General features: G+C 39.3%; 4 protein-coding genes across 7 annotated transcripts; 3 read left to right on the forward strand and 1 right to left on the reverse strand.

The window, feature by feature from the left end:
* Nucleotides 1-1416: 1416 nt before the first annotated feature.
* On the forward strand, nt 1417-5719 carry LOC113209179 (integrator complex subunit 13). Of its 3 annotated transcripts, none has more exons than XM_026426577.2 (15): nt 1417-1768; nt 1921-2151; nt 2285-2359; nt 2448-2612; nt 2715-2839; nt 2932-3025; nt 3126-3336; nt 3485-3502; nt 3729-3879; nt 3967-4183; nt 4270-4446; nt 4544-4701; nt 4794-4985; nt 5068-5283; nt 5362-5719. In XM_026426577.2, exons 2-15 carry the CDS (start codon nt 1933-1935, stop codon nt 5486-5488), a joined length of 2145 nt encoding a protein of 714 aa, XP_026282362.1. In that variant the 5' UTR covers nt 1417-1768; nt 1921-1932; the 3' UTR covers nt 5489-5719. The 3 variants fall into 3 exon arrangements, with proteins under 3 accessions (XP_026282362.1, XP_026282361.1, XP_026282363.1); XM_026426576.2 differs by having other exon boundaries at nt 1418-1768; nt 1918-2151; XM_026426578.2 differs by lacking the exon at nt 3485-3502 and having other exon boundaries at nt 1420-1768; nt 1918-2151.
* A 1809-nt stretch (nt 5720-7528) lies between these two features.
* LOC113209134 (uncharacterized) lies at nt 7529-12762 on the forward strand. The gene is made up of 6 exons (XM_026426511.2): nt 7529-7721; nt 8827-8923; nt 9218-9377; nt 9522-9677; nt 9757-9926; nt 10019-12762. Exons 1-6 carry the CDS (start codon nt 7573-7575, stop codon nt 10496-10498), a joined length of 1212 nt encoding a protein of 403 aa, XP_026282296.1. The 5' UTR covers nt 7529-7572; the 3' UTR covers nt 10499-12762.
* A 602-nt stretch (nt 12763-13364) lies between these two features.
* LOC113209130 (uncharacterized) lies at nt 13365-22525 on the reverse strand. 2 transcript variants are annotated; one of them, XM_026426504.2, is made up of 6 exons: nt 21872-22525; nt 17776-17937; nt 17543-17690; nt 14507-17456; nt 14270-14435; nt 13365-14195 (listed from the first exon to the last, which is right to left on the reverse strand). In XM_026426504.2, the coding sequence occupies exons 2-6, from the start codon at nt 17910-17912 to the stop codon at nt 14045-14047; spliced, it is 3552 nt and encodes a 1183-aa protein (XP_026282289.1). In that variant the 5' UTR covers nt 17913-17937; nt 21872-22525; the 3' UTR covers nt 13365-14044. The 2 variants fall into 2 exon arrangements, with proteins under 2 accessions (XP_026282289.1, XP_026282288.1); XM_026426503.2 differs by lacking the exon at nt 21872-22525 and adding an exon at nt 18137-18345.
* LOC113209132 (cryptochrome-1) lies at nt 18490-21496 on the forward strand. The gene is made up of 9 exons (XM_026426509.2): nt 18490-18813; nt 18891-19066; nt 19188-19349; nt 19435-19539; nt 19614-19858; nt 19945-20206; nt 20309-20556; nt 20643-20799; nt 20904-21496. The coding sequence occupies exons 1-9, from the start codon at nt 18663-18665 to the stop codon at nt 21036-21038; spliced, it is 1641 nt and encodes a 546-aa protein (XP_026282294.1). The 5' UTR covers nt 18490-18662; the 3' UTR covers nt 21039-21496.
* Nucleotides 22526-22567: the final 42 nt, after the last annotated feature.

The following is a 22567-nucleotide window of genomic DNA, read 5'->3' on the forward strand; positions in this document are numbered from 1 at the left end:
GTTTTACACACGAGACGAAGCCTATATGCTCCCTCTCTCACAACACACAGGCGCGCGCGTTGAATGCAGGGATGCTGAGCCGGGGGCTGACGAGCAAACAAGACCGTCACAATAATCTTGTGCTGCAGTGATAATTACTCACAGACCACAACAGCAGCAGCCGGCGCACTCCAGCAGAGTGCAGCGTTTCGATGGAAATGCCTGACCGGCCTCATACCTCATGCCATACCTTGCAACTGCCTTGCTGCAGCCCGCTGCGTCCCGCTCGCGAGGAATCTGTATGCCGTGATGCGATTAGCCGCAAGAGTCACGCCACGCCACGCCCTGCGCGCCAGGAGGAGATCGAGACACGACCGTGGGCTCCGAAATGCGGACGGAAAAAGCACTCAATTACGCCCGTCTTGTTCCTCGCGAACCTATGGAACCTATGGACGGAACCTATGGAACCTATGGAACCTATGGAATGGAATCTGCGGAGCTGATAAACCCCTCGGGTTTCTCGGCCCACCGCCCACCAGATGGGCCGGTCCAGCCCCTTGGTAACTGCACCGCAGCCGAATAAACCCACAGCAGTCGGTTGGGTTGCCTATCGGCCTCCCTGCAGGCGCCTTAGGAAGGACGGTCGCCGGCGCGGAGAGCGGGGCACCGCGGGCATACTCGGATGAGGGAAAGCCCCCCCCCCTCCCCTCTCGCCAAGGGTTCAGTTCTAGAATGAATTAACTCTGCCCGCTGACGGGGAAGACCTGTCGTCTCTCTGGACCACCAGGGCCGCCAGCTCCGCCAGCGGGCGGATGAGGTGCAGCAGCAGCAGCAGCAGCAGGGGTGCGGTTGCGACCTGAACGAGGGGAGTTAGGAGGAGGGAGGAGGAGGTTTCACGGAAACAGAGGCATACCGCGCGGATGGGCCGCGAGCAGCTAATGCCTGTCCCGAGGGAAGTCCCCGGCCCGCGAACCCCGCACCGCCGCACGCATTCCGCGACCGTGGCTTGCTTGGTCTGCCTCGGGTTGAGCTGTATCCACGTGCACAACCGCGAAAGCCCCGCGACGCCTATCTGGGAGCTGTGCCCCGTCCCAGCAAACGCGTGTACTAGCCCGCATGCACGGGTGCGGGCGGGTTGCCTATTCGCATGGGGCCACATGGTGCCATGGCTACAGACGATAGACAAGTACCCAAATACGCCTGCACCCGTGCAAGTATTTTACGGGCTTGCTGGGACGCGGAACGGCGACTACACACACACACCAATACAGAGATCGGATCTGTTTTCTTACTTTCTTAAGACCTTATTATTAAACTTTAGTTGCATTTACCCGCCAAACGCCTATAGCCTCGCTGCGCAATCTCTTCGAGTCTATCCCCCTCCCCCACCCCTTCTCTCTATCCTCCCCTTCCTCAGTTTGACTTCCCACGTCGAAAATAAGTTACATTTGTGAACATGTTGTTCACGACGTCAGAAAATATTTAGACTGCCGCTATGAACCCAAGTAAAATATTACCAATCATTAATTTGCTGTTTCCATCAGTAGCACTCCTCATGAACGAAAGTATACCATTATGTTAGAGGTGTGCGTCGTAAATGCACTATACTCGACTAGCCTCTCGTCTGCGTCAGTATTAACAACAAGCAAGCAGCCGCTGTTATTTTCTTTGAAATTTAGTAGTGAATTATGCTGCAATTTGCTTTTCTATCTTTGACTGGTGATTTAAATACTTCCTTCGTAAGGAATTCTTCACCCTAAATAAATTTCAGGACTGTCTTGTTGCCAATGTAAGTAAATTTACCTACCTTTTGGAGGTTATGTTAGCTGTGTAGTAATAATGTCCAATGTAAATTTTTAAAATACTTCTGACATTTGCCTCTTTTACTGGTTATAATTTTTTTTACTTATTCTCTTTCTATCTCTTTTTTAAATCCAGAAGGACACAGAAGCAATGTTCCCTGCTAATCACAAAACAGTTTTTGTGTTGGATCACACTCCACAATTCGGTTCATCATATGATTCTGTTGTTGAACTGGATGTGGGAAATAAACCAAGAGGCGTCAGTATGATCCCCTTGTCACCCATTTACAAAAGCCTATGGACAGCCAGTGTTGAATCTGCTCTGGAATATTGTCGTGTCGTGTGGGACCTATTTCCCGAAAGAAAATATGTAAGATTACTGACTTCCCGTCTTGTAGTAACTGCTCTGGAAATATTGTGACATATCAGAAAATTTACTTTGTTGTTTCATTCAGATAATTGTCAATCTTGCTGTTTTAGTAAAAGATTCAACTCTCTTTCAGATACGTTTCGTTGTTAGTGACATTCAAGGACATGTACTAAATTCTTGGAGTCCTTCGCAACAAAATCTGGCATATGTATGAAAATAGGTTAAAGTATTATTGCAGTACCCAAAACTGTTTTGCAATCAAAATATAAGGTTTTGTTTTGTTTTGCACTCAACAGATTCAAAATCAACTTGGCATGATTGGGGTCCCAAACATTGCCACAAGACCTGTGCATGCAGAAAACTCGGTAGTTCCAGGCCTACAGGCTGCAGTTGACTCAATTTGCCAATGTACTGACATACAGCATGAGAGACGAACCTCCCTTAGTGAAAATGCTTCTAAGGTACAAGCATGATTTATATAAAATTGAATAGTTATGTAGATCTTCCCATATTTCAAATATATATTGTATCTATTTTATGTTTTAAATTATTGCTCTTTTTAGATTTTAAACAGATCCAGAGTTATATGTATTACCTCACAAAGAGATAATCAGTCAATCAAACACCTGCAAGATTCTTTTGCTAAATTTGTTAGCCAAGCCAACAAAAAAGCTGCAAACTCTGATACGTGAGCTAATCTTTTTTCTTGATTTGTCATTCACATTTTGTTTTCCTGAGATGTTCTTATTTCATATAAAAATATTAATTTCTGTTTGCCAGGTTGATACCTATTAATCATTGCCACCTTGTGATTTTAAATGTCACTTCAAGAAATAATGAGCCATGCCTTGTCAATCCAGTGCCTCCCACAGATGTGAGTACGGTAACTAGTAATCATCAAATCCAAATTGATAATTCCACTATGAGATTTCAAAAACATTTACTTATTTAATTGTTTTACTTGTGCTCTTCAGATCTCATCAACAGTAACGTCTGAGGTTCATGCTGTTCTGCCTAACGGCAACATTGCAGTGAAGCTTTCACACCTTATCCTGCAACATTATGATTTAGCATCAACCACCGTAACAAATATTCCAATGAAGGAGGAACAAAACGCCAGCTCTTCAGCCAATTATGACGTAGAAATCTTTCACCTGTCAGAAGCACATGCATCTATACTCAAAGGTTTTTGTTGTTATATTGTTTCTTTCTATTAGCTGTATAGTAGTTTTTATTTCAAAATAAGATTTCCCAAAGTACCCCATTTTATTACCCTTTAGTTTGTTGTGTATACACATTTACTTACTATTCTATCTATTTGTTCCATGCAAAGAGGAAGGATATCTAAGAGGTACAGTGTTAGACATATTATGTGGCAGAAAATTCTCAAAGTTGTTTTTACATTGTTGTTCAGTTGCTCTTTCCCATTTTCCTATTAATTTTTCTTTCCATCAGTCATTGTAGTTTTAGAACAAATATTATATGATGTGCATGTATTGTAACTGAAAGTTGTGAAATTCGTTTACATGGAGTTAAATACTTTTTTGTGTTTTTAATCAGTTTTGGTAATTTTTTAGGTAGTGCCCAAGACACTGCATTAGTCAAAACTCTCCGTGAGGGACGTGAATATGATACGGTGACCCTGAAATGGTGTACTCCCAAAGCAAGTGCAGCAGAAATGCATCACTGTACTGCAATGCATAGAATAACACCTGTTGATGTCAACAGGTGAGTTAGTTCAATTCCTGGTGGGTGTTTGCTGCCCACTTACAAGTATGTTGTAAGTTTTGAGATCGTAATTATTTTTTCTTTCAGTCGACCATCATCCTGTTTAATCAACTTTCTTCTTAATGGAAGATCAGTAATGCTTGAAATGCCCCGTAAAAATGGTGGTAAAGTTTCATCTCATATGTTGGCTGCTCATGGTGGAGAAATATTTGTACATACTCTTGGAACATCTAGAAGTGTGCTGGAAGATCCACCCTCTATCAGTGAAGGGCCAGGAGGAAGAGTAACAGACTATCGAATCACAGTAAGAATAATATGTTAAAATTGGATTACTAGAGCAATTGAATGAGTGATATACCTCAATTTATTTCAATTTGCTTTGAATTTTAGGACTTTGGACAGTTAATGAAAAAGAATAAGCTTTTACCCTTGAAAAGGAAAAGGAATGATGATTCCTTGTCCAAAGATGATGTATCTAATCTGGACCGAATGAGACAACGTTTAGAACGATTTACCAAACATTGGCCAATAACCATCTCTTCAACAAGTGTTTTTAATTTGAGACCTGTGAGCAAAATTCAGTGAATTATTAAACGGAGATCTTCTCTTTCCTACTATATGTAACTATCTAAAAATTTATTTTGGAATCTATTTTATTTTACAGGATTTGGATCCTCTACTAAATGCAATAGTCAAGGAGACAATAAGTGAGGAAGAAGTTGTTCAATGTAAGCAAGTAATTCTTAACTTGGTAGCACAAGAATCAAGAAATGAGCCATTGCAGCCTTCTCAAAGTGGTCAGCGAACTAAAGGACCCAAGAGGTAAATGAAACAAAATTTACAGGAATTATTAACTAAAAATAAGACACCTACCAGTTTTATTAATTTTGGAAGACTTTTATCTATCTTCTCAGGGATGAGCAGTATAGACAAATGTTTGCAGAGCTGGAAACACTCATACGATCACACTGTCGCACAGACCAACATACTGCTGTTCTCAATTGTCTCCTAGATTGTAGAAATCGGTCAGATGATGACCCGAAGGTTAAATTAGAAAGAAAAGATGACAAAGTCGAACTAGACCAGGCACTGAGGGAGTTAGACCAGTAAGTAAATCTTTGTTAAAAGCATATGTATTTGGTGTTGTGCTATAAGATTATTACTAATATTTTGTTTTGTGATTACTAGGATGGCTGCATCTCCAAGTGCAAGTGTGAATGGACAGAGAGTCAGTGTTATTAGAGCTACAACAGACTCCCCTATGTCTCCTCCTCCAATGTCAGGAACATCTCTTCCACTTTCAAGTATTAGAGGTCAAGCTAGGACAAACACCCACAGCATATATTCTTCTGGTCATCGAACTGTGTTGGACTTTCTTATTAGTTCTGACTCAAAGGCAAATAGGTATGAAAAATTCAATAAAGCAACGATGAACAATTGTGCTATAAAATCAACATAAATGTTTTTCTGTTTTACTTCCAGACCTGAGTTTCATGGACTGTTAAATTCTGATGTAGGTCCTAATGGGAATAAAGTTGCAAAGCTTTATGCCCATTTAAACTCACAAGATGGAGGTAGAGGTGATAACTCAATGAATGAGGGGGAATGATTTCCAAGTTCCAATTGTGTCTGTGATCTCAATGAATGAATGAATGAATGAATCTAATGAATTTAATTATTGAATGATAATTGCTTTTCTGCACTTTACCTGAACCTGTCATTAATATTGAAGACTGTTTTAAATGAAATTTTTGCAGTTTATCTTATGTGTATTCGGTATGTACTGAACTGTACTACCCAGCTTCCACATTAAATTAAAATTGATATTTTTTTTCAAAGACTTTGTTGTTTAGGTTCTTCTTCTTTGAAACCCTTTTTTCCTTTTTAAAAAAACAGAAAGCTTACATTTTGAGAGTGAGCGTTTCAAGTTGAGACATTTTTCATTCAGGAAGAACACATACAATTATGTTGTGTTAAGCAAAGTACACATAATACTACGTTTGTACACTCATTTTATTGTGTGTTTTTTTTTTACTCGTTCTTTACCACCACCTGCACCTACTCAGTGGTAGAAGAACGAGTATTGATCTCAGTGCGATGTCACGCGTAACGCTATTCATGCTCGGAGTACAGAATATGTACACTTATGATACTTGTACCATTCGAAACTGGGAATGTTGTAGGCGTGACCAACAATGGACCTTTTTTCAAGTTTGACACTACTTTTTTGAGAACTCTTAACAAAATTCGCTGGTTTTCGTTCTAAGTCGATAGACCCGTGCCGCACAACGAATCTTCATCTTGGAACACGAAGCGCATACAGACATGACAATACTACCATTCGAAACTTCGTTTGCTAGTATTACTGGAAGCAATGAAGATTGTTTTGGTCTAATAGCAAAATTTTGAGAACTCTTAACAGATTTCACAAGTTTTCAGTCTAAGTCCCGTCTGCCGATGTTGCTTCTGCTATTGTGCCGCCAACTGTAGATTCATATTCATTTTGGTTTTCACGGAACGCGCATCTTTTTGAAAGCGCCGACTTTTGCAACAATGCTCTTGTCTTGTGACCTGAAGGGAATGCCGAGAATAGCGCCCGTTTTAGCCTTCTTTTTAATTTCGTCATCATCCAGTTTCATATGGTACATGTTTAATAATAATATATATTCTCAGAGAAACGTGACACATGTTGACAGAACAACACTCGTTGATTCTACAACCATATAGATGTAAAGCAACTTAGCACTGAAAGGGTCTCTGTAAAGAACGAGTACCAGTATTCACACAAAATTAATTTTGTGTTTTCTTTCCTCCTTGTTTAAATAAATATGAATCCAATACATGGTTACTTAAAACCCATCATTGCCCTTCCACAACGACGATTCCGGTTAGATTTTCTCGTCCCTATTTTTTTCCTCACATATATATGAGGTGCAGGCGGGTGGGGGTGTGGGGTGTGGAGTGGATGGAGGCTGCTAGCCCGAATTTGATTTTGGATTTACAGCTGCCTCGAAGAAATAATAAAAGTACCGAGATAGATAGCTGAAAACCTTCGCTTTCTTTTAGTCCAAAAATGACTTAAACTACTTTTGACGCAAACGCGAATTTTGCAAAAGCCGGTTGCCGGCTCAGGCGCTCAGAGCTCTCCGCCGTGCCTCCTCCTTCCCACCCCTCTGACTTGCCCCTCTTTTCCTGTCCATCCCCTCCAAGGTCCGTCGTATCCCCACCAAAACAGCTCATGTCGTCACTTCCACCACTAACTCAAGTTATTAATTCAATTCGCCATCCCACCGGGGAGAGCAAATGCGTCGTCTTAAAGAGAAAAATCAGGTGCGCGATGACCGCGCATGATTCGAATTTTCAGGCTTTGGAACCGTACAGCCTTTTCAATACCCTGGTATTTCTACCCCTTGCCCCGCAGCGCTTGTAACTGTTCCCAACCTTGCCGCAACACAGCGCGGGAGGGGTTCGCAGAGCTCCGCTGTCTTCAAGTATTCCCAAAGACACATTAAATATTCACCCAAACTTTGAAAATCGGACCATGATTTGTAATCCTGAAATAGTATTCAAATTCCCATGGTTAACTTAAAATACTAAAAATATTTCCGGTGCAACTTTGGTGGGGAGACAGCGAACCGTAGTGCTCTCTCGCGTCCGTTTGGCAAACTGCTCTGGCAGTCCACAGTTATCACAATGGCTTCCGTAAGAGACACAGCAACTTTCTTCACTGAGGGTTCTTCAAACCAATTTGATCATGTTTTGAGTTTATATCCCGAAGCACTCAGACTCAAAGCTGAAACGAAGGCTAAGAAACCAGAAGAACTCATAAAATTGGACAATTGGTGAGTATTTCGTGCTCTGAAAGCTCTCGAAAATTCCGTGTATGATGTCATTGAACCTTGCTTTGTATTTGAATGCTGATTTGAGCGTTTTAAACGTCATTTTCATGCTGAATTCACATTCTGTCGGGTTCAATCAATTCCGGTGTTCATGTACTTAGTTAAGGAATGAATAGAAAAGCTCTTGGCTGCAGGACAGTGGCTTTTCTTGAGACTTGCGTCGAGGCTTGTAGGTCGAACTGGTGGTAGCGTCATGTCGGGCCGCTGACGTTTGCCTTGAGTGGATTACTTAGTTCTACATATCTTAGAAACACACTCTGTCGGTTCCAGTTATGTTTCTCTCTCCCTACCTCGTACCGCTTACAGTTTGTAATTTTATTTGTCAAACATACTGGCCACCAACCGATGGGGTTATCTTTGTGTGCGGTCTCATCGGAGTTCTGTTCCACTTCCAAACAATCTCAAAATCCAACATGGAGACTCGAACAAAGAGTTGTTATCGCGGCTTTCCAAATCGCGGCTCCACATTTTCCCTCATTCATACTTATTTTTGCATGGATTTCGATGTGCTTTTGTGTCTATACCTAGCTCCCATAATTTCTTGCACGGGAAATGTGTACCAAGCGCGTCCGGCCGTCAAGGATGGATGCCAGGAGCAAAGCTCAGGGCACCGCGGAGGTTAGACGCGTAGACGCGCTCTGTGAAATCACACAGATATTCCTTTCACATCGTTTGAAATGTGTCCCCTTAGTTTGAGTTCTACACCTACAACATTTTTCTGTGTTAAGTATGGTCTTGATATCATTTTTATTGGCGAAATGTCATTAGCAACCTCTCATGTGTAAACATTGGACTCAGTTCAGTCACAATCTTGTTTAATGAATGACTCTAGATATTTGAATAATACATTTTATGCCTGCATCTAAATTGCTCTTTTCTATCAATAATACATCTTGTTTACAAGTTAGTGGTACCTTATTCAAATTAATGCCCTTTTTGTTTAGTCTTCCCCTGCATAATCAAACCCCCTAAATTAATCAATTAATTTCATTGTACATCACAAATCAGCTTGTTCATGTTTTTGTTTTTTTTTATATATTGTCATCAGGTACCAGAATGAACTACCAAAGAGAATAAAAAGCCGAGGAAAGGATGCTCACTTGAACCATGAAGAATTAGTACAAACAATGAAATGGAAACAAACTGTAAGTTTTGTCAAATTGTAGACTCAAATATTTTTTCTTATTCATATTCTCTTAATTTGAAGTGTGTGTGGCTATGCGAGAAATTTACTGGTTGACACTAGCCCACACAGATTTTAAATGACCTTAAATTATTGTTTTAAATATTTAACTTTTCTAAATGTTTTCTTATGTCATACTGTTATGATGTGTGTGGCACAGTATGCAAGGGGCACACTTTCATTCTTATTGACACTTCAATTTCCTTGTTTGTCAGACAGAATGTGAGTTGTAACTGTTCTCTAATTTTGTTTCCAGCGAGGAAAATTCTATCCTCAATTATCCTATTTGGTGAAAGTGAACACGCCTCGAGCAGTAATGCTGGAAACAAAGAAGGCTTTCCGCAAGCTGCCTAATTTGGAACAGGCAATCACTGCGCTGAGCAACCTCAAAGGCGTTGGGACAACTATGGCATCTGGTAATTAAGCAATGTGTAGTAGCATTCCGAAACTGTTTTTCATTTTTCTTATCCTATTTGTTCTTATTTTATATCCCATCAGTTGCTGTTCATAATAATTTTGGCCCAATTTTAACTAGTTTAACATTTATTTTATATTTTTAGCTCTATTGGCTGCAGCTGCGCCAGACAAGGCTCCATTCATGGCTGATGAATGTCTTATGGCTATACCCGAAATAGAGGGCATTGATTATACTACAAAGGAGTACCTCAATTTTGTTCAACATATTCAGCAAACTGTTGAAAGGCTGAATTCAGAAGGTATTGTTTCTTGGTATCTACAGAGATTTATATCATCTTGATTTTGTACTCTTCCATTATCAAAGTTTGACTCTTGTAGGATCCCCTTCTACATTATGGAATCCCCACAATGTTGAACTTGCCTTGTGGACGCATTATGTGGCATCAGAGCTGAAACCAGAAATGCTAGACTCTATCCCATCAGCTGTCAAAAATGGAAAAGTCGCACATCAGAATGGTGATGTTGAATCTCCTGCTACGAAGACACCAGTAAGTGAATTGGTCTTTCGATAATTAACTCTTTTAATTTTGGCTGTCGGTGAAGTATTACCTACTATAATTTTATTTTATCCTTGTCACAGGTGATAGATCCCAGCTCAGAAGACAGCAATCTGGATCCTGCTAATAATGGCAAGTCAGGATCCGCCTCAGTGACAGCCTCTGACACTAATGTGGATGAGAACTCAACCACTTCATTTACCGAAGATTCAATGGACAAACCTCTGACACCTGCATCTTCAGGACCTGTTGCTGTAGAACCAGAATCAGCATCAAATGGTGCTGGTGGGGAGGAAACTAATGACTCCATTGCTACCTCAGATTCTGCTACAAATGATTCAACTGTTTTAGAAACTCCAATTGCAGCTCTCAGTCAAGGGTCAGCGACTGAGGAGGAAGAGTCAAGGAGCAGTGTGATTGAAACAACGGAAGAAAGCACTGTTGAAACCGAGAAGAGAAAGTCAGATGATAGTGAGGTACCTGTGGCCAAGAAGTTGAAAACAGATCAGGATGAGGAAGTGCAACCACAAACCAATGCAGAAGTGGTGGAAGAAGCGAAGTGACATAGTCTCATGACTTGTCACATTAAACTATGTAGGAACAACTTGAATTTATTTTATTCGTTTTTCTTTAGTGAGGAAGACCAAGAAACGGGACTTGAATATTATAAAATTAACACCATTTGGAGTTTTCCCCTTTTAAATAAAAATGTGTAGGAAAAGTTATTGAAGAACAGCGTTCCTTTCTGAGTAAGCAAGCTGCATGGATGTGTGAATCTCTCTTGATGCGTAATCTTAAAATGGTAGTGCTTTCTGGACAGTCTCCTCTTAAAGAAAATCATGTTTGTATGAAGTGACGGCTCGTTGTGAGAATTAATTATATCTACGTATTAAAACAGTGATAATTTAAGTGAACGGTCTGCACATGCTCGGCTTACATCTCATCAACTCTGAAGGCTGAATACTGGCGTCATATTTTTGTATAAGGCCAGAAATTGATTGTGGCAATGTCAAGGATGAAAGTAAGCAATGGCCTGGAAAGGAGTTTTTTCTTCTTCTTTTTTTTTCCCTTTTTAAAAAAAATTTGTTTATGACCAATACGGTTGTGTATTAGAACAAACTATTCAATATTCCAACTTGAGGTCACTTGTTGAAAAACATAGTTGGAATACTTACATAGAAAGGTGCTTTTCTTTTCACTGATGTTTTTAATTGGAGCAGGGCTTTTTGAATTGTGAAGTATAATTTTCTCTTATGAATCATTTTAAGGGGTATTCAACCAAGTTGACTGAATTTCATGTGACATTGTTTAAGTGGCAATATTTCTGTTTGTTTGGCTGATGTTTGATGTGATACCTTCATGATAAGCTATTCTATCTTACATGACATATACCTAGCATGAATCAGATTTGAAGGCAGGAGTTTTATGGTCAGTCGAATACTGCTGACTTCCCCAATTTTTTTGCACCCAGTTGCAAATATTTTCTATTAGCATTTCCATGTTCACTCAGATATTCAATAGGTCCATGTTCACTTTTTTTTTTCTGTGTTCAGGCTTTTAATTTAATTAGGTTTATGAACTGGGGTCACTTTTCTAAACCCACATATTTTCCACTTCTTTTTTTGTAAGTCTTATGTTTACAGCTGTCATTTCTTTTATGTCTAAAGAAAAATAGTTGTTTTCTTATAACAGCAGTATTTTATGAATTTCTTTAAGATTTGAATGACCATGTTGCCTCTGGATGTTATATTTCCTTTGTTTTACTGAAATACGAAGCAAGATTGAAGTGCTGGTTCACTTTATGTATTTGCTAGTGATAATGGCGCATGGTCACCACTACTTTTTATTTTGTCTTTTTGGTAACTAGCAAGATTTTTTGAGCATTCACTAGTTTTTTACAAGATTTGTCATCAACATGTAAAGTAATGATTTTTTCTTAATTGGTTTCTGGACCTCTCATCTATAGAGATGTATGCTCAGACCGTTCATTAATGCCTTGATTTGGGCTTCATCAGTTATGAAATTCCCTCTGCTATATCTATGTCAACATTGTTGAATGCTTATTTATTTTTAATGTGTGATTGTAGTGGTTTTGAAAGTCCTGCTTGTCCCCATCTCTAATTGATTGAACATTCCATTTGCGTGTGGGTTGGCATGAATCATATGATTTGTTTACGCAGAAAGATTTTGTTTTGCTATCTACCTGCACTAGCATCTGGATTGCTGTTCCATCACTCTAAGAGTGCATTGAACTGGTCATTGGCTGTCCTTACCTCTCCCAAGCTGACTTGAGAATCATTTGTGTATTTATTTTCTAGTTAGTAGATATGTCAATACGTAGTTTCTCCTTTTGTTTTCTCAAGATCAAGGGTTGGGGAGTCAAGAAGCCTTTGAAAGCTTCCATGCTTAGTATGAAATTTGCATGTTTATTATTATATTTTTGACGGTGGTTCAGTGATGCACTGCCTACGTTAAGTGTTTTCTGCAAATTTATCCGGGAAAGTTAGCAGTGTTCAGGGTTGTTCCTCCCATTTGGGATCAGTCATGTTCTAAACAGTGTTACAATTTTCCTTTTTTCCTTTAATACTATTATACCTCATACATTGTCAAATGAATAGTACCAAATTGTATTCTTTATACTTCAGCTACATTGTGTTGACTAAAAGGTCACATTGTGCCTTCTGCTCTCAGTGGGATGTATAAATAAACCATTATGTAAACATGTGACTTATTTCAGTTGTAAGCATTTTCATTGTTATTTGGTGTGCATTTTCGTAACTCATGAGGTATACATTGTGTGTTGAAAATACATGATTTTAAAATGAAATCTTGCCAGTCTGTTTTTTTTTTCTTTCTTAAAATTGAGTTTAGTTTTGCGTCATCGGACGCAGACAATGATAGCACTATTTGCCCTGCAATATGGCACTCGTATGTCTTTGCACCCCATCCCCCGTCAGGGATAAGGGCCGTTACGCCCTTTGGGGCCAAAGTTCTGGTGCATTTGCAACATCACGAGGCCTTTCTTCCCTAGGAACTGCTATTCTCTCAAAGAAACATAACTGAGTACTTCAACTTAATTTAGTATTCTAGTTTTTAATATTTATATACGGGATTTATTTTCTCTCATGTAGTGGGTGTAGACTTATTACCAGTAAATGTGTTGATCTGTTCACATGTTTGCCAAGTACAATGATCCACACAAAATACTGTCTCATCCTCCACAGTCCTTTGCACATTAGTACAGCACCTAGTGTTGAAAGCAGGATTTTAATTCAGATTTTTCTGACTTTCTGAACGTGGTTTTATGAGAAAGATGACAAATGTGTGGATATTGTATAAGAATGTATACCAAATCAATTTTTGTATTGGCTCATAAGAAGTGATACTCTTTACTAAATACAAACAATTGTGTGTTATTGTTTGAATGTATGTGACTGAAAGCAACACGACTCTGCCATTTTCTCTTCGAGATGAGGGTGATTTTCTTGTTTTAGCACACTGTACCATGAAACTTTTCCAAAGGTGGGCAGCTTAAGATGTTTTTCAAGAACACCGCATGTAGGCTTAGCTGCACATTAACTTTCATTGCTTTGTACAAGATCGATAAGTATAGACCTAATAATGTTTTTTTTACCTCTTCTTATTTCCCATAGGGTCTAACAGTAGCTGAGCCATGAATCCTATGTGCAGAAATTAATGTGGTACATGAGTGATAAAGAAATTCAAACTCTCAGTTACTTTGTTGTGATTACTAATGTGCTCCTGGAAGTATTTTTGCCTGAGATCTTATGCATAAAGTGAATATGGTACAGAGTTCAACCACCTTTGTACTCTACTATTTTTTAATATTTTATGACACTTGTAGAAATGCCTTTGAACAAGAAGGGTGAAACATCAAAGATTGTTTAATAAAGAATGCTACATGTAATTTTCTTTATATTTAGTGCTTTTAATTCCTTGTCCATTCAAGAAACAACAAAACACAGAATAAACAAACTACTGTAATAACAATAATTCATGTTTTTTTGGTATATCCATTGTTATTGGACAATGTAATAACTTTTCACCCCAAACAAGTAAATATTAAAAGAAATGTTTGGCAGATACTTTTAATTGCTAATACAGGGGAGAACTACATCACATACACGAATGAAGCTAATAGAATCAGGGCTAACAATAGCAAATAAAATAGGAACTGAGTCATTTAATGCTTCACTCAAAGCTCTTAATGCCTGAGGTGAGGGAATAGAATCTGTATACCTGCAAGGATTTAGTAATTAATTTTGGGTGTCAAATTGGAAAAAACTTAAGTGAATGTTTTCAATAATACTCACCCCACTATACAAAGGTGAAAATCTGGAGAAGGCGGACTTCCCTTCCTGAATGGCGTGTTTGGAGAAAACATGTCGAACTTAGGATGTGGAATATCTTCATGCAGATTTGAAACTAAAGTTCTGGTATCCGCCTCCCTTATTACTTGTAAAGTTTTAAATACTGAAGCTGAAACAATTTAAGAGATAATAAAACTACACCATTTTGGGGGGGAAAATATTATTTGGACAAAAACTTACCAAAACTTGTGCAGTTCTCTGGAGAGAGTAGAGGCTTTGTGCCTGAAGGGGAACTACAACTCTCATCTGTATTTTCACTTTCTTCTTGTGATCTTGAATCAGCATCTTCATGTAAATTTTCAATTTTATTATCCTCTTCGCTAGAATTTGATTCAGACTTAATGCTCGAACTTTGGTTGCCAGAGCACTCATCAGAATTTAAACTACTGACTTCTTGCTTTTCTTCAAGAACTCTGTGCATATGAGTATACTTTTTAGGTGGGCTAAAGTATCTGCTCTGCATTGAGCTCTTTGGCTTCTTTCCTTTTCCCTTATTTTTGATCTTGGCCCAAGGTCGAATCTCACTCAATTCTTCATGTGCTTCGTAAGTACAGCCAGGGATATCACTTCTGTCATCAGACTCATTCTGAGGTAGTGCATGAAATGGTACAATCTCATTATCTTTTGAAAGGTCATTTGGATTGGACACAGATGTTTCTTTACTTTTAAATTGACCAAAGTTACGTTGCTGATGACTGAAGTTTGAGCCCCTACGTTGGTATGGATACCTTGGAGAAAAATGTCTATGGTAATTTGGTCTTGACATGAACCTGCTATTTCCTCTAGCTCCTCTAAAAGGACGTGGAGTAAAGTGTGGTTTGTGGGTCCAGTAACCTCTTCCTCTTCCTCTTGGAGAGTTGATCCAGTTACTTCTATGTGGTGGTTGCACATTAAAATGAGATTCTCGATTCCATGTTGAACGCTGTGGGAACCAAGAATTATTTGGCATCCAAGCCTGATTTTGTTGATAAATATTTGGGGAAAGTCCAAGCATGGGTAGAATAAGCTGAGCAATAGCCTGAACTGTTGCAATGTCATAGACAGGTGCTGGGGGTTGCCAAAAAGATTGCAGGGAAGATGGCTGTGAATCAAAATCAACAGATAGTGGCATATCTTGAGATGAATGAGAGTTTGATGAATGTCTTTCTTTGTTTTCACTCTGAAGTCCTCTGCGAGAAATTATGTATTGACTATGTTGAGGTTGAACGTTTTCTGGAAGTAGGTCAGATCTAGGTGGTACAATAGATATTTCTGAGAGATTATACATATCTGGTATCATTTCAAGAATCTTTTTGCGTTCTTCCTGCCATGTGATATTTTTGCTTTCTTCTACAATGACTGAATTGTCACTTTCAGAGCTTGTACTGTCATTGTCACTGCTATCAGAACTTGATGAATCCAAAACATCAATGACATCGATAACTTCAATGCCATCATTGTCATAATCCTCTACCACATACCCTTTAACAGAATCCTCAGATGATTCATCTGAGAGATTAACAAACTCCACTAACTTTTTCTCTGGAACAACATCAATGATTTCCACTTCTGAATCTGTATTATCTGATACTCTAGATCTCTTGACACGATCACATAGACTGTTTGCTCCATTTGGAGAAATAGGATGTTTCTTATCTTGCGATTCCTGAACCCTTTTTTCATAGTCCTCACTAACAGATGAATGATTCTCTGATAAATTATTCACATTGTAAATACAATTTTGGTGCCCTGTTAAAGAGTCATCATTCTCCACCATCTTGGTTCTTTTAGCAGGAAGTTCCTCACTGAGATCTCTTGCTCCAGCAAGACGCTTTTTATCTTGGAAGCTTTCAACATTTTTTTCACTATTATCAATGGACGTCTGGTCGAGTGAGTAATCATAACTGAGAATGTCAGTTTGATTTTCCATTTGAGATGTGGGTGTTTCCTCATCATTTATACATTTTGTAGTAGCTGAACTGTACTCAGAAGAGTTCTTCAAGCTTTCTTCAGGGTTTCCATTCAGAGAAGAATTATGGGCATAGTTTTCTTTACGAAAATGGTCATTCTGTTCTGCACAGATTTCTTCACCTTCTTTAGCAATATCCTCATCATAAATTTCAGCACTGGAACATTTCTTCGCCTCATCTACATTCCCGCTACTTGTCATATGAGATAAAATAGTACAAGCAGCACTTGATGCAACTGCAGTTAAATCTTCTTCAGAAACATTTGTTTCAATGTGAGCACCAAGCATTTTTCTAATTTCTGATTGGAGAACATTTAAGTTTGTTCCAGAATCAGAACAATTTTCTGTTTTTGACTCTTTGCCAACAATAACACTGCCTAATGACAATAAACTTTCAGCTAAGTCATAGGCTTTTGTTTTGGCACCTTCAACACAGGCATTTTGGCTTTTTTCAGAACAACTCAATTCATTAGATTCCTGTGACTCATGATGAAGCTCCGACAAAGTATTGCATTCCTTTTCTATATTTCTGTCAGTTGCTTCTTCCTGGTTAGTTTTGCTATCTTCAATTGCTTCAGCATGTTGACTGTTTTGCTTTTCACTCACACAAATTTCACTCAGTGTCTCCTGATCCACTGCTTTGAAATCTGTTTTTGAACTTTCATTTCTTTTTATGTTGTGCTGGTCATCCCTCTCCACAGTAAACTGACTGTCAGCAACATTCCTTTTGTCCTTAGAGATTATTTTCATATCAGATTCTCCATCTTTTTCATGATCTTGTTTTATGTTTTTTAATTGGCTTCTTTCTCTCCTTGGTTCATCCAGAACACTTTTGCTTCCCTCTTTATGTTTTATCACTTTAGTTGCTGTATGTTGACTTAGCAAGCTGCTTATAGTTGTAGAGCAAAGTTCTGTTTTGATTTTGCCGAATGAAATTGGCTCATCACTGATCTGGCCAGGGTGCTTACGTTTCACAGGGGCGTGCTGATCAAGACGAATGGTTCTCTCATATCTAGTGTGAACTTGCTTATTTGAGCAACGAAGAAGTTTATAGCCTTGCCTCAAAAGATAAGAAAATGTTCTATACTCATCTAAGTCACAGCCTGTGGAAGACCCTACTAAAAGTGAATATCCTTGCTGGATACTTACTGGAACTCCACCAAAAGTTAACTCAAGACTATTCTGCAAAATAACTTTGCGTTAAAAATAACAAGCACAAAAATTTGGTTAAAAAAATTAAGTACAGATGTAATAAGGCAAAAACAAACCGTTTCTAGCAAAAAGAGTGCTTCTTCAGGGTACAAATATAAAGCACCCTCTTTCTCAAACCCAAGGGTTTGGAAATGTTTCCCAGTACGTCTCGTAACTTCAGCAAGCTTTTTCTTATGGTCCCATACAGCTCCTGCTAGGCACCCCCTAAAATATAAATACATTAATATGAGACTACAATCCCCTAATTGTAATTTGGTGTTTAAGTGTACTACAGTAACAAAAGAATTACCACTTTTCAACTCTCTCTTCCTCTAGCAGTTCTTTCCGCTCATTGAGAAAACTTTGAACTTGTTTCTTTTCCATCCATGAATTGGTTGGTCTAAATTCTTTCGATCCTTCTTTGGGTAAGGTTTTTCCAGTGTTCATGTGGACTTGCAAGAGTGATTTTCCCCTGAGAAATAAATAACATGTAACATGAAAAAACACGCCTCATGATGAAATTTTTAACTTCAATTAACAAGGAAAGAATGCGCAGACAAATTTTTATTAATTAAAAATGGAACAAACACACATAAGCTGGCAGGGGTGAAATAAATAAACTGCACAAAAATGAGGTTAATGAATGACCATAATCAATAATCTAAACTTACGAAAGTAACTTTCCACTCATGGTCGGAACCCCAGTGTCATCATCAGTACTTTCATTCATTGTGTAGAACAAAATAAAACACTGAATTCAATTCCAGCTTCAATCCATCCAACTCTAGCGCGGTTGGTTTGGTTATGTTGACCGACACAAATAACAACAAAAACAACAACACAACACGAGTGGCAGTAGAAGAGGGAGGGGGTAGGGGAGAGGCTTGGGGGGGGGAGAAGTAGAGGGAGAGAGGTGGAAAGAGAAGGAGGAGAAGAGAAGTGTGAAGAGATGAGAAAGAGGAAAAGATAGAAAGACGTTTGTCAGCGTCAGCAGACGACAAGCAACAACAACAACAACAACAACAACAACAACAGGCAACAGATAGTTCTAGGAGGGGGTAGGGAGGCACGTTAGTAGGACACGTGCAGGAAATGAAAGGGTTGGGGTTGAAGGGTTGGATGATACAGATGGTTACGTAAGCCAAGGGCGAAATTTATTGGGGCTCAGTCCTCAGTCTGAAAGGTCTTGATATTTAAATGGCTACGAGTGATAATAACATGTGTGATAAGGCGACTGTTCTGTGGTTCCGAAGAGGTTTACGTCTTCATGACAATCCTGCCTTAATCAAAGCATTGTCAACTAAAAATGTATTCTACCCCATTTTTATTTTTGATGGAGAAACAGCAGGTTCGTGTCTAGTGATGATCGTTCTTATAACTTACTGTTTTTGTATGATTTCTGACTAAAGATTTTGTTGGTTACAGGTATTACTAAGGAATCTAGTTATAACAGAGTACGCTTTTTTCTGGAGAGCTTAAAAGATTTAGACAGACAGTTACGTGCAAAGAAAGGGAAATTGCACTTCATCAAGGGTGACCCTGTTAAAGTGTTTGAAGCTATTCATAATATTGTGCCTTTGGAATTAGTTTCTTTCGAGCAGGTATGTTATGTTTCCTCTATGTTATGTTTCCTTCCATCTGCTTAAACTGAAAATTCACAATAATTGACCCAAAATATATTTCTCAAATATCATTTTAATGTGTTGCTGTTTGCCATCTTAGGATCCAGAACCAATGTGGGAGTCTCGGGATTCTAAAGCGAAAGCCTATTTCGATCAACATACAATCAAATGGACAGAAGAAATATCTCACACTCTGTGGAACCCTCTTGATATTATCAAGGCCAATGGCGGTGTTCCACCATTAACCTATGAAATGTTTTTGGTATGGTGATAGGAAAATTAGGGAAGATATTCATTTTTGCATCTTAATTACAGTGATATTTTACTTTTAAAATTTAATTTTCCAGCACATTTTGTCTGTAGTCGGTGATCCACCTAGACCTGTGGAAGATCCTGAATGGGAGGGAGTGAAATTTGGATTTCTGCCTCTTAATATTGGAAATGAAGTAACAGTAAGTTTTTCCTGGACGTGTTTTCAGGACTTTTACATTATCTTGGATCTTATACTATCATTAAAAATTTTCAGGTATACCATTCCATACCAACACCTGAACAATTGGGTTACCTCCAAACTAGAAGTTCAGATCAGCAAATTAATAGGTGGATTGGTGGAGAGCAGACTGCCCTGATAAAACTTCAAGATCGATTGAAAGTTGAAGAGAGGGCTTTTTTAGACGGAATTTATCTGCCAAACCAAGCAAGACCAAATCTTTTAGGTCCTTCTTCCAGTCAAAGTGCAGCTTTAAGTTTTGGTTGCCTATCTATTCGAAAGTATATCTCTCGTTCTCTTTCATATTGTACTAATTTACTGTGTGTGTCCCTAATTTTCATATTTTCCCCCTTGGTTCTGCTTTCAGATTTTACTGGGCTGTGCATGACATGTTTAATAAAATATATTTGGGCCATACTCAGTTAAATCAAAGCATTACAGGACAATTCATTTGGAGAGAATTTTTCTATACAATGTCTATAAAAAATCCGTATTATGGTGAAATGGAGCGCAATCCCCTTTGTCTTAATTTACCGTGGACTAAGAATCGTGAAGATCTTGCCAAAAAGTGGGAAAATGGTTTAACAGGATATCCATTTATTGATGCTGTCATGAGACAATTACATCAGGTAAGCCTGTTGTTTATTAATTTCTTTATATTTTCTTATTTTGATGCATAGTTTTTTGATCTTTGTAAATAAAATTTGCCAATCTAACATTTTTTTCTTCAGGAAGGATGGGTTCACCATGTTGCTCGTAATGCAGTGGCATGTTTTCTGACAAGGGGGGACTTATGGATAAGCTGGGAAGTCGGTCTTCGATTGTTCCTACGCTTATTATTGGATGCCGACTGGTCTCTGTGTGCAGGAAACTGGATGTGGGTCTCCTCCTCAGCCTTTGAACAACTATTAGATTGCAGCTCTTGTGTGTGTCCTGTGAACTATGGGCGTAGGCTAGACCCACAAGGAGAGTACATTAGGTGCGATTCAGTTTTAAAGTTTTAAGGTTTGTTTCTTATGTTTCCTAATGTTTTATTCTATTTGAAATTTTGGGTTTCTTGCATAGGAGATACATACCAGAACTGAGGAACTATCCTATAGAGTATCTGTATGAACCCTGGAAAGCACCACTTAAAGTACAAGAGATGGCAGGGTGTTACATTGGACAAGAGTATCCAGAACGTATTGTAGATCATGCTGTTGTTTCTGAAAAAAATAGAAAGGTTTGTTCGCTCTCTCTATTATATATTATTCCTTCATATATTTAGATGTACTGATTTTAATAATAAGTCCAGGAATTTTGAGAACCAATCTTTCTATTTTGCAGATGATGGAAAATATCAGATTAACCCTTGTTGAGGAAAGCACACCACACTGCTGTCCATCTAACGAAGAGGAAGTTCGACAGTTCATGTGGTTACCAGAATCTTGTTCGGATTACCTGTGTGCCAACAGAAAATAACATAATTATTGTCACTGCTGTGTGTACCATTCCCGGCCATTCCACTTTGTGTGTTGTGTTTTGTAGTGTGTGTTGGTTTGTGAAATGTATTGGTATTGATTTTACAAAGCGAGCAATCATCAATCAAAATTACATCAAATTGTTGTGAATTGATCAAAATTTTGTGAAAACTGGGACATTTTTGCATCAAAATTTCATTTTTGATGTGAGATTGACGTCAAATTGATGTGCCTTCATTGAACATTGCTCGCTGGTTTATTTTGATGGTGTTCTGCACCTAATGTTATTACGACATTCTGCACCAAATGTGATATTATTGCCGTCCTGTGTTAGGACAGCAGCATGTACCCAATTAATTGTGATAGGATTTATATATTGTGATATTTTTTGTTGTTTTATCTTCTTGTTTAGAGCACGTTTCTTGATACTCTTATAAATGATTTTTAGGGACACATGAAGGTTTTGTTTTATTACATACAAATTGTATACCTCTCTGCATCATCCATTTTTTCATGTTTTTATTTTTCTCAATGTTTTTCCGAATCACCAGTTTGTTGGTGTATTTGGAGAAGTGACAATCTCGGATGATACTCTACACAGCCAGCAACACCCCTACAACATGGCTATATAACCCCATCCCCCACCCTCTCACAGCGACGTAGCTCACAGGGAATGACCCCACCCCCCTCCCTCCAAACCCACGCGGGATACCGGTACCTAAAACGCAGACCGAAAGATAAAATTCCGCGTGCGTTGTCCGGGACAGTTGGAGCAACAATATTACCACGGTTTGTAAGAAATGCCCGGAAATGCTAAATAATTCGCGCGCTCACCTTCGCTACCTTGTTGACAGTCCTGGGGAAGAAGACCAATCGGGCGCGATGTGGCAGACCTGTTCCAGGGGAATGCCACCCTGCGCTCCCCTGGCGGCGCCCAATCATTGATGATTTCTCTTCGCCGCATACAGACGGCGAGACTCCAAACCAACAACCCCTCGAATGTGACGGCGTGGCGCAATTCGATGAATATCGATGTCGTTTCGAAGGGGCGGCATGGCAGCGCGATGGCGCGGGTCTCCTATGGCCGCGACTCTCCCTATAAATAGCCGGCTCAGGATATCGCCCCCGCGCAGTGCGCGGGCTTCCTCTCTTCGCCGGTGCAGCGCTGCGTGTTTGTGAGCCGTCCCTAAGGCTGCCTCTTAAAAGAGTTTACCCTAATAAAGTATAATTCTATTCTACTGTCTCTACCAGTCGAAAAAATCCGGCCGCTCCTCGCTCGTTTCTGGGTATGCTGCACCTCATACAGGCATACAGGCAGGCTTGCCTACCCACTTTCACCACGTCGGCGCCTTGCGGCCCCCGTGCGAGTAGTCATCACTCTGTATGACCGTCCGCAAGCCTCTATGCGGAACAGTAGAACTAGAAATAGGGACCTTCTTGCGAAAAGTACGGCTTGCAGCATCCGCCGTACTCGTCGCAGCCCACTGCCATCGCAAGCAACTCCAAGCAAGACCAAAGACAAACCACATG

Source organism: Frankliniella occidentalis, unplaced genomic scaffold, assembly GCF_000697945.3.
Source record: "Frankliniella occidentalis isolate FOCC.00 unplaced genomic scaffold, Focc_3.1 Scaffold79, whole genome shotgun sequence".
NCBI lineage: Eukaryota > Metazoa > Arthropoda > Insecta > Thysanoptera > Thripidae > Frankliniella > Frankliniella occidentalis.

Excerpts from the sequence above, each read along its gene's own strand:
- LOC113209179 (XM_026426577.2), top strand. The coding sequence starts at position 1,933 with ATGTTCCCTGCTAATCACAAAACAGTTTTTGTGTTGGATCACACTCCA. Across the intron at positions 2,613-2,714 it reads TTAGTGAAAATGCTTCTAAG|ATTTTAAACAGATCCAGAGT; the intron begins GTACAAGCATGA and ends TGCTCTTTTTAG. Across the intron at positions 4,702-4,793 it reads CGAACTAAAGGACCCAAGAG|GGATGAGCAGTATAGACAAA; the intron begins GTAAATGAAACA and ends CTATCTTCTCAG.
- LOC113209134 (XM_026426511.2), top strand. The coding sequence starts at position 7,573 with ATGGCTTCCGTAAGAGACACAGCAACTTTCTTCACTGAGGGTTCTTCA. Across the intron at positions 9,678-9,756 it reads TGAAAGGCTGAATTCAGAAG|GATCCCCTTCTACATTATGG; the intron begins GTATTGTTTCTT and ends TGACTCTTGTAG. Across the intron at positions 9,927-10,018 it reads CTCCTGCTACGAAGACACCA|GTGATAGATCCCAGCTCAGA; the intron begins GTAAGTGAATTG and ends TCCTTGTCACAG.
- LOC113209130 (XM_026426503.2), bottom strand. The coding sequence starts at position 18,195 with ATGAATGAAAGTACTGATGATGACACTGGGGTTCCGACCATGAGTGGA. Across the intron at positions 17,938-18,136 it reads ATGAGTGGAAAGTTACTTTC|GGGAAAATCACTCTTGCAAG; the intron begins GTAAGTTTAGAT and ends TTTATTTCTCAG. Across the intron at positions 14,196-14,269 it reads TTTCACCTTTGTATAGTGGG|GTATACAGATTCTATTCCCT; the intron begins GTGAGTATTATT and ends AAATCCTTGCAG.
- LOC113209132 (XM_026426509.2), top strand. The coding sequence starts at position 18,663 with ATGGCTACGAGTGATAATAACATGTGTGATAAGGCGACTGTTCTGTGG. Across the intron at positions 19,859-19,944 it reads GGTTGCCTATCTATTCGAAA|ATTTTACTGGGCTGTGCATG; the intron begins GTATATCTCTCG and ends TTCTGCTTTCAG. Across the intron at positions 20,800-20,903 it reads TTTCTGAAAAAAATAGAAAG|ATGATGGAAAATATCAGATT; the intron begins GTTTGTTCGCTC and ends TCTATTTTGCAG.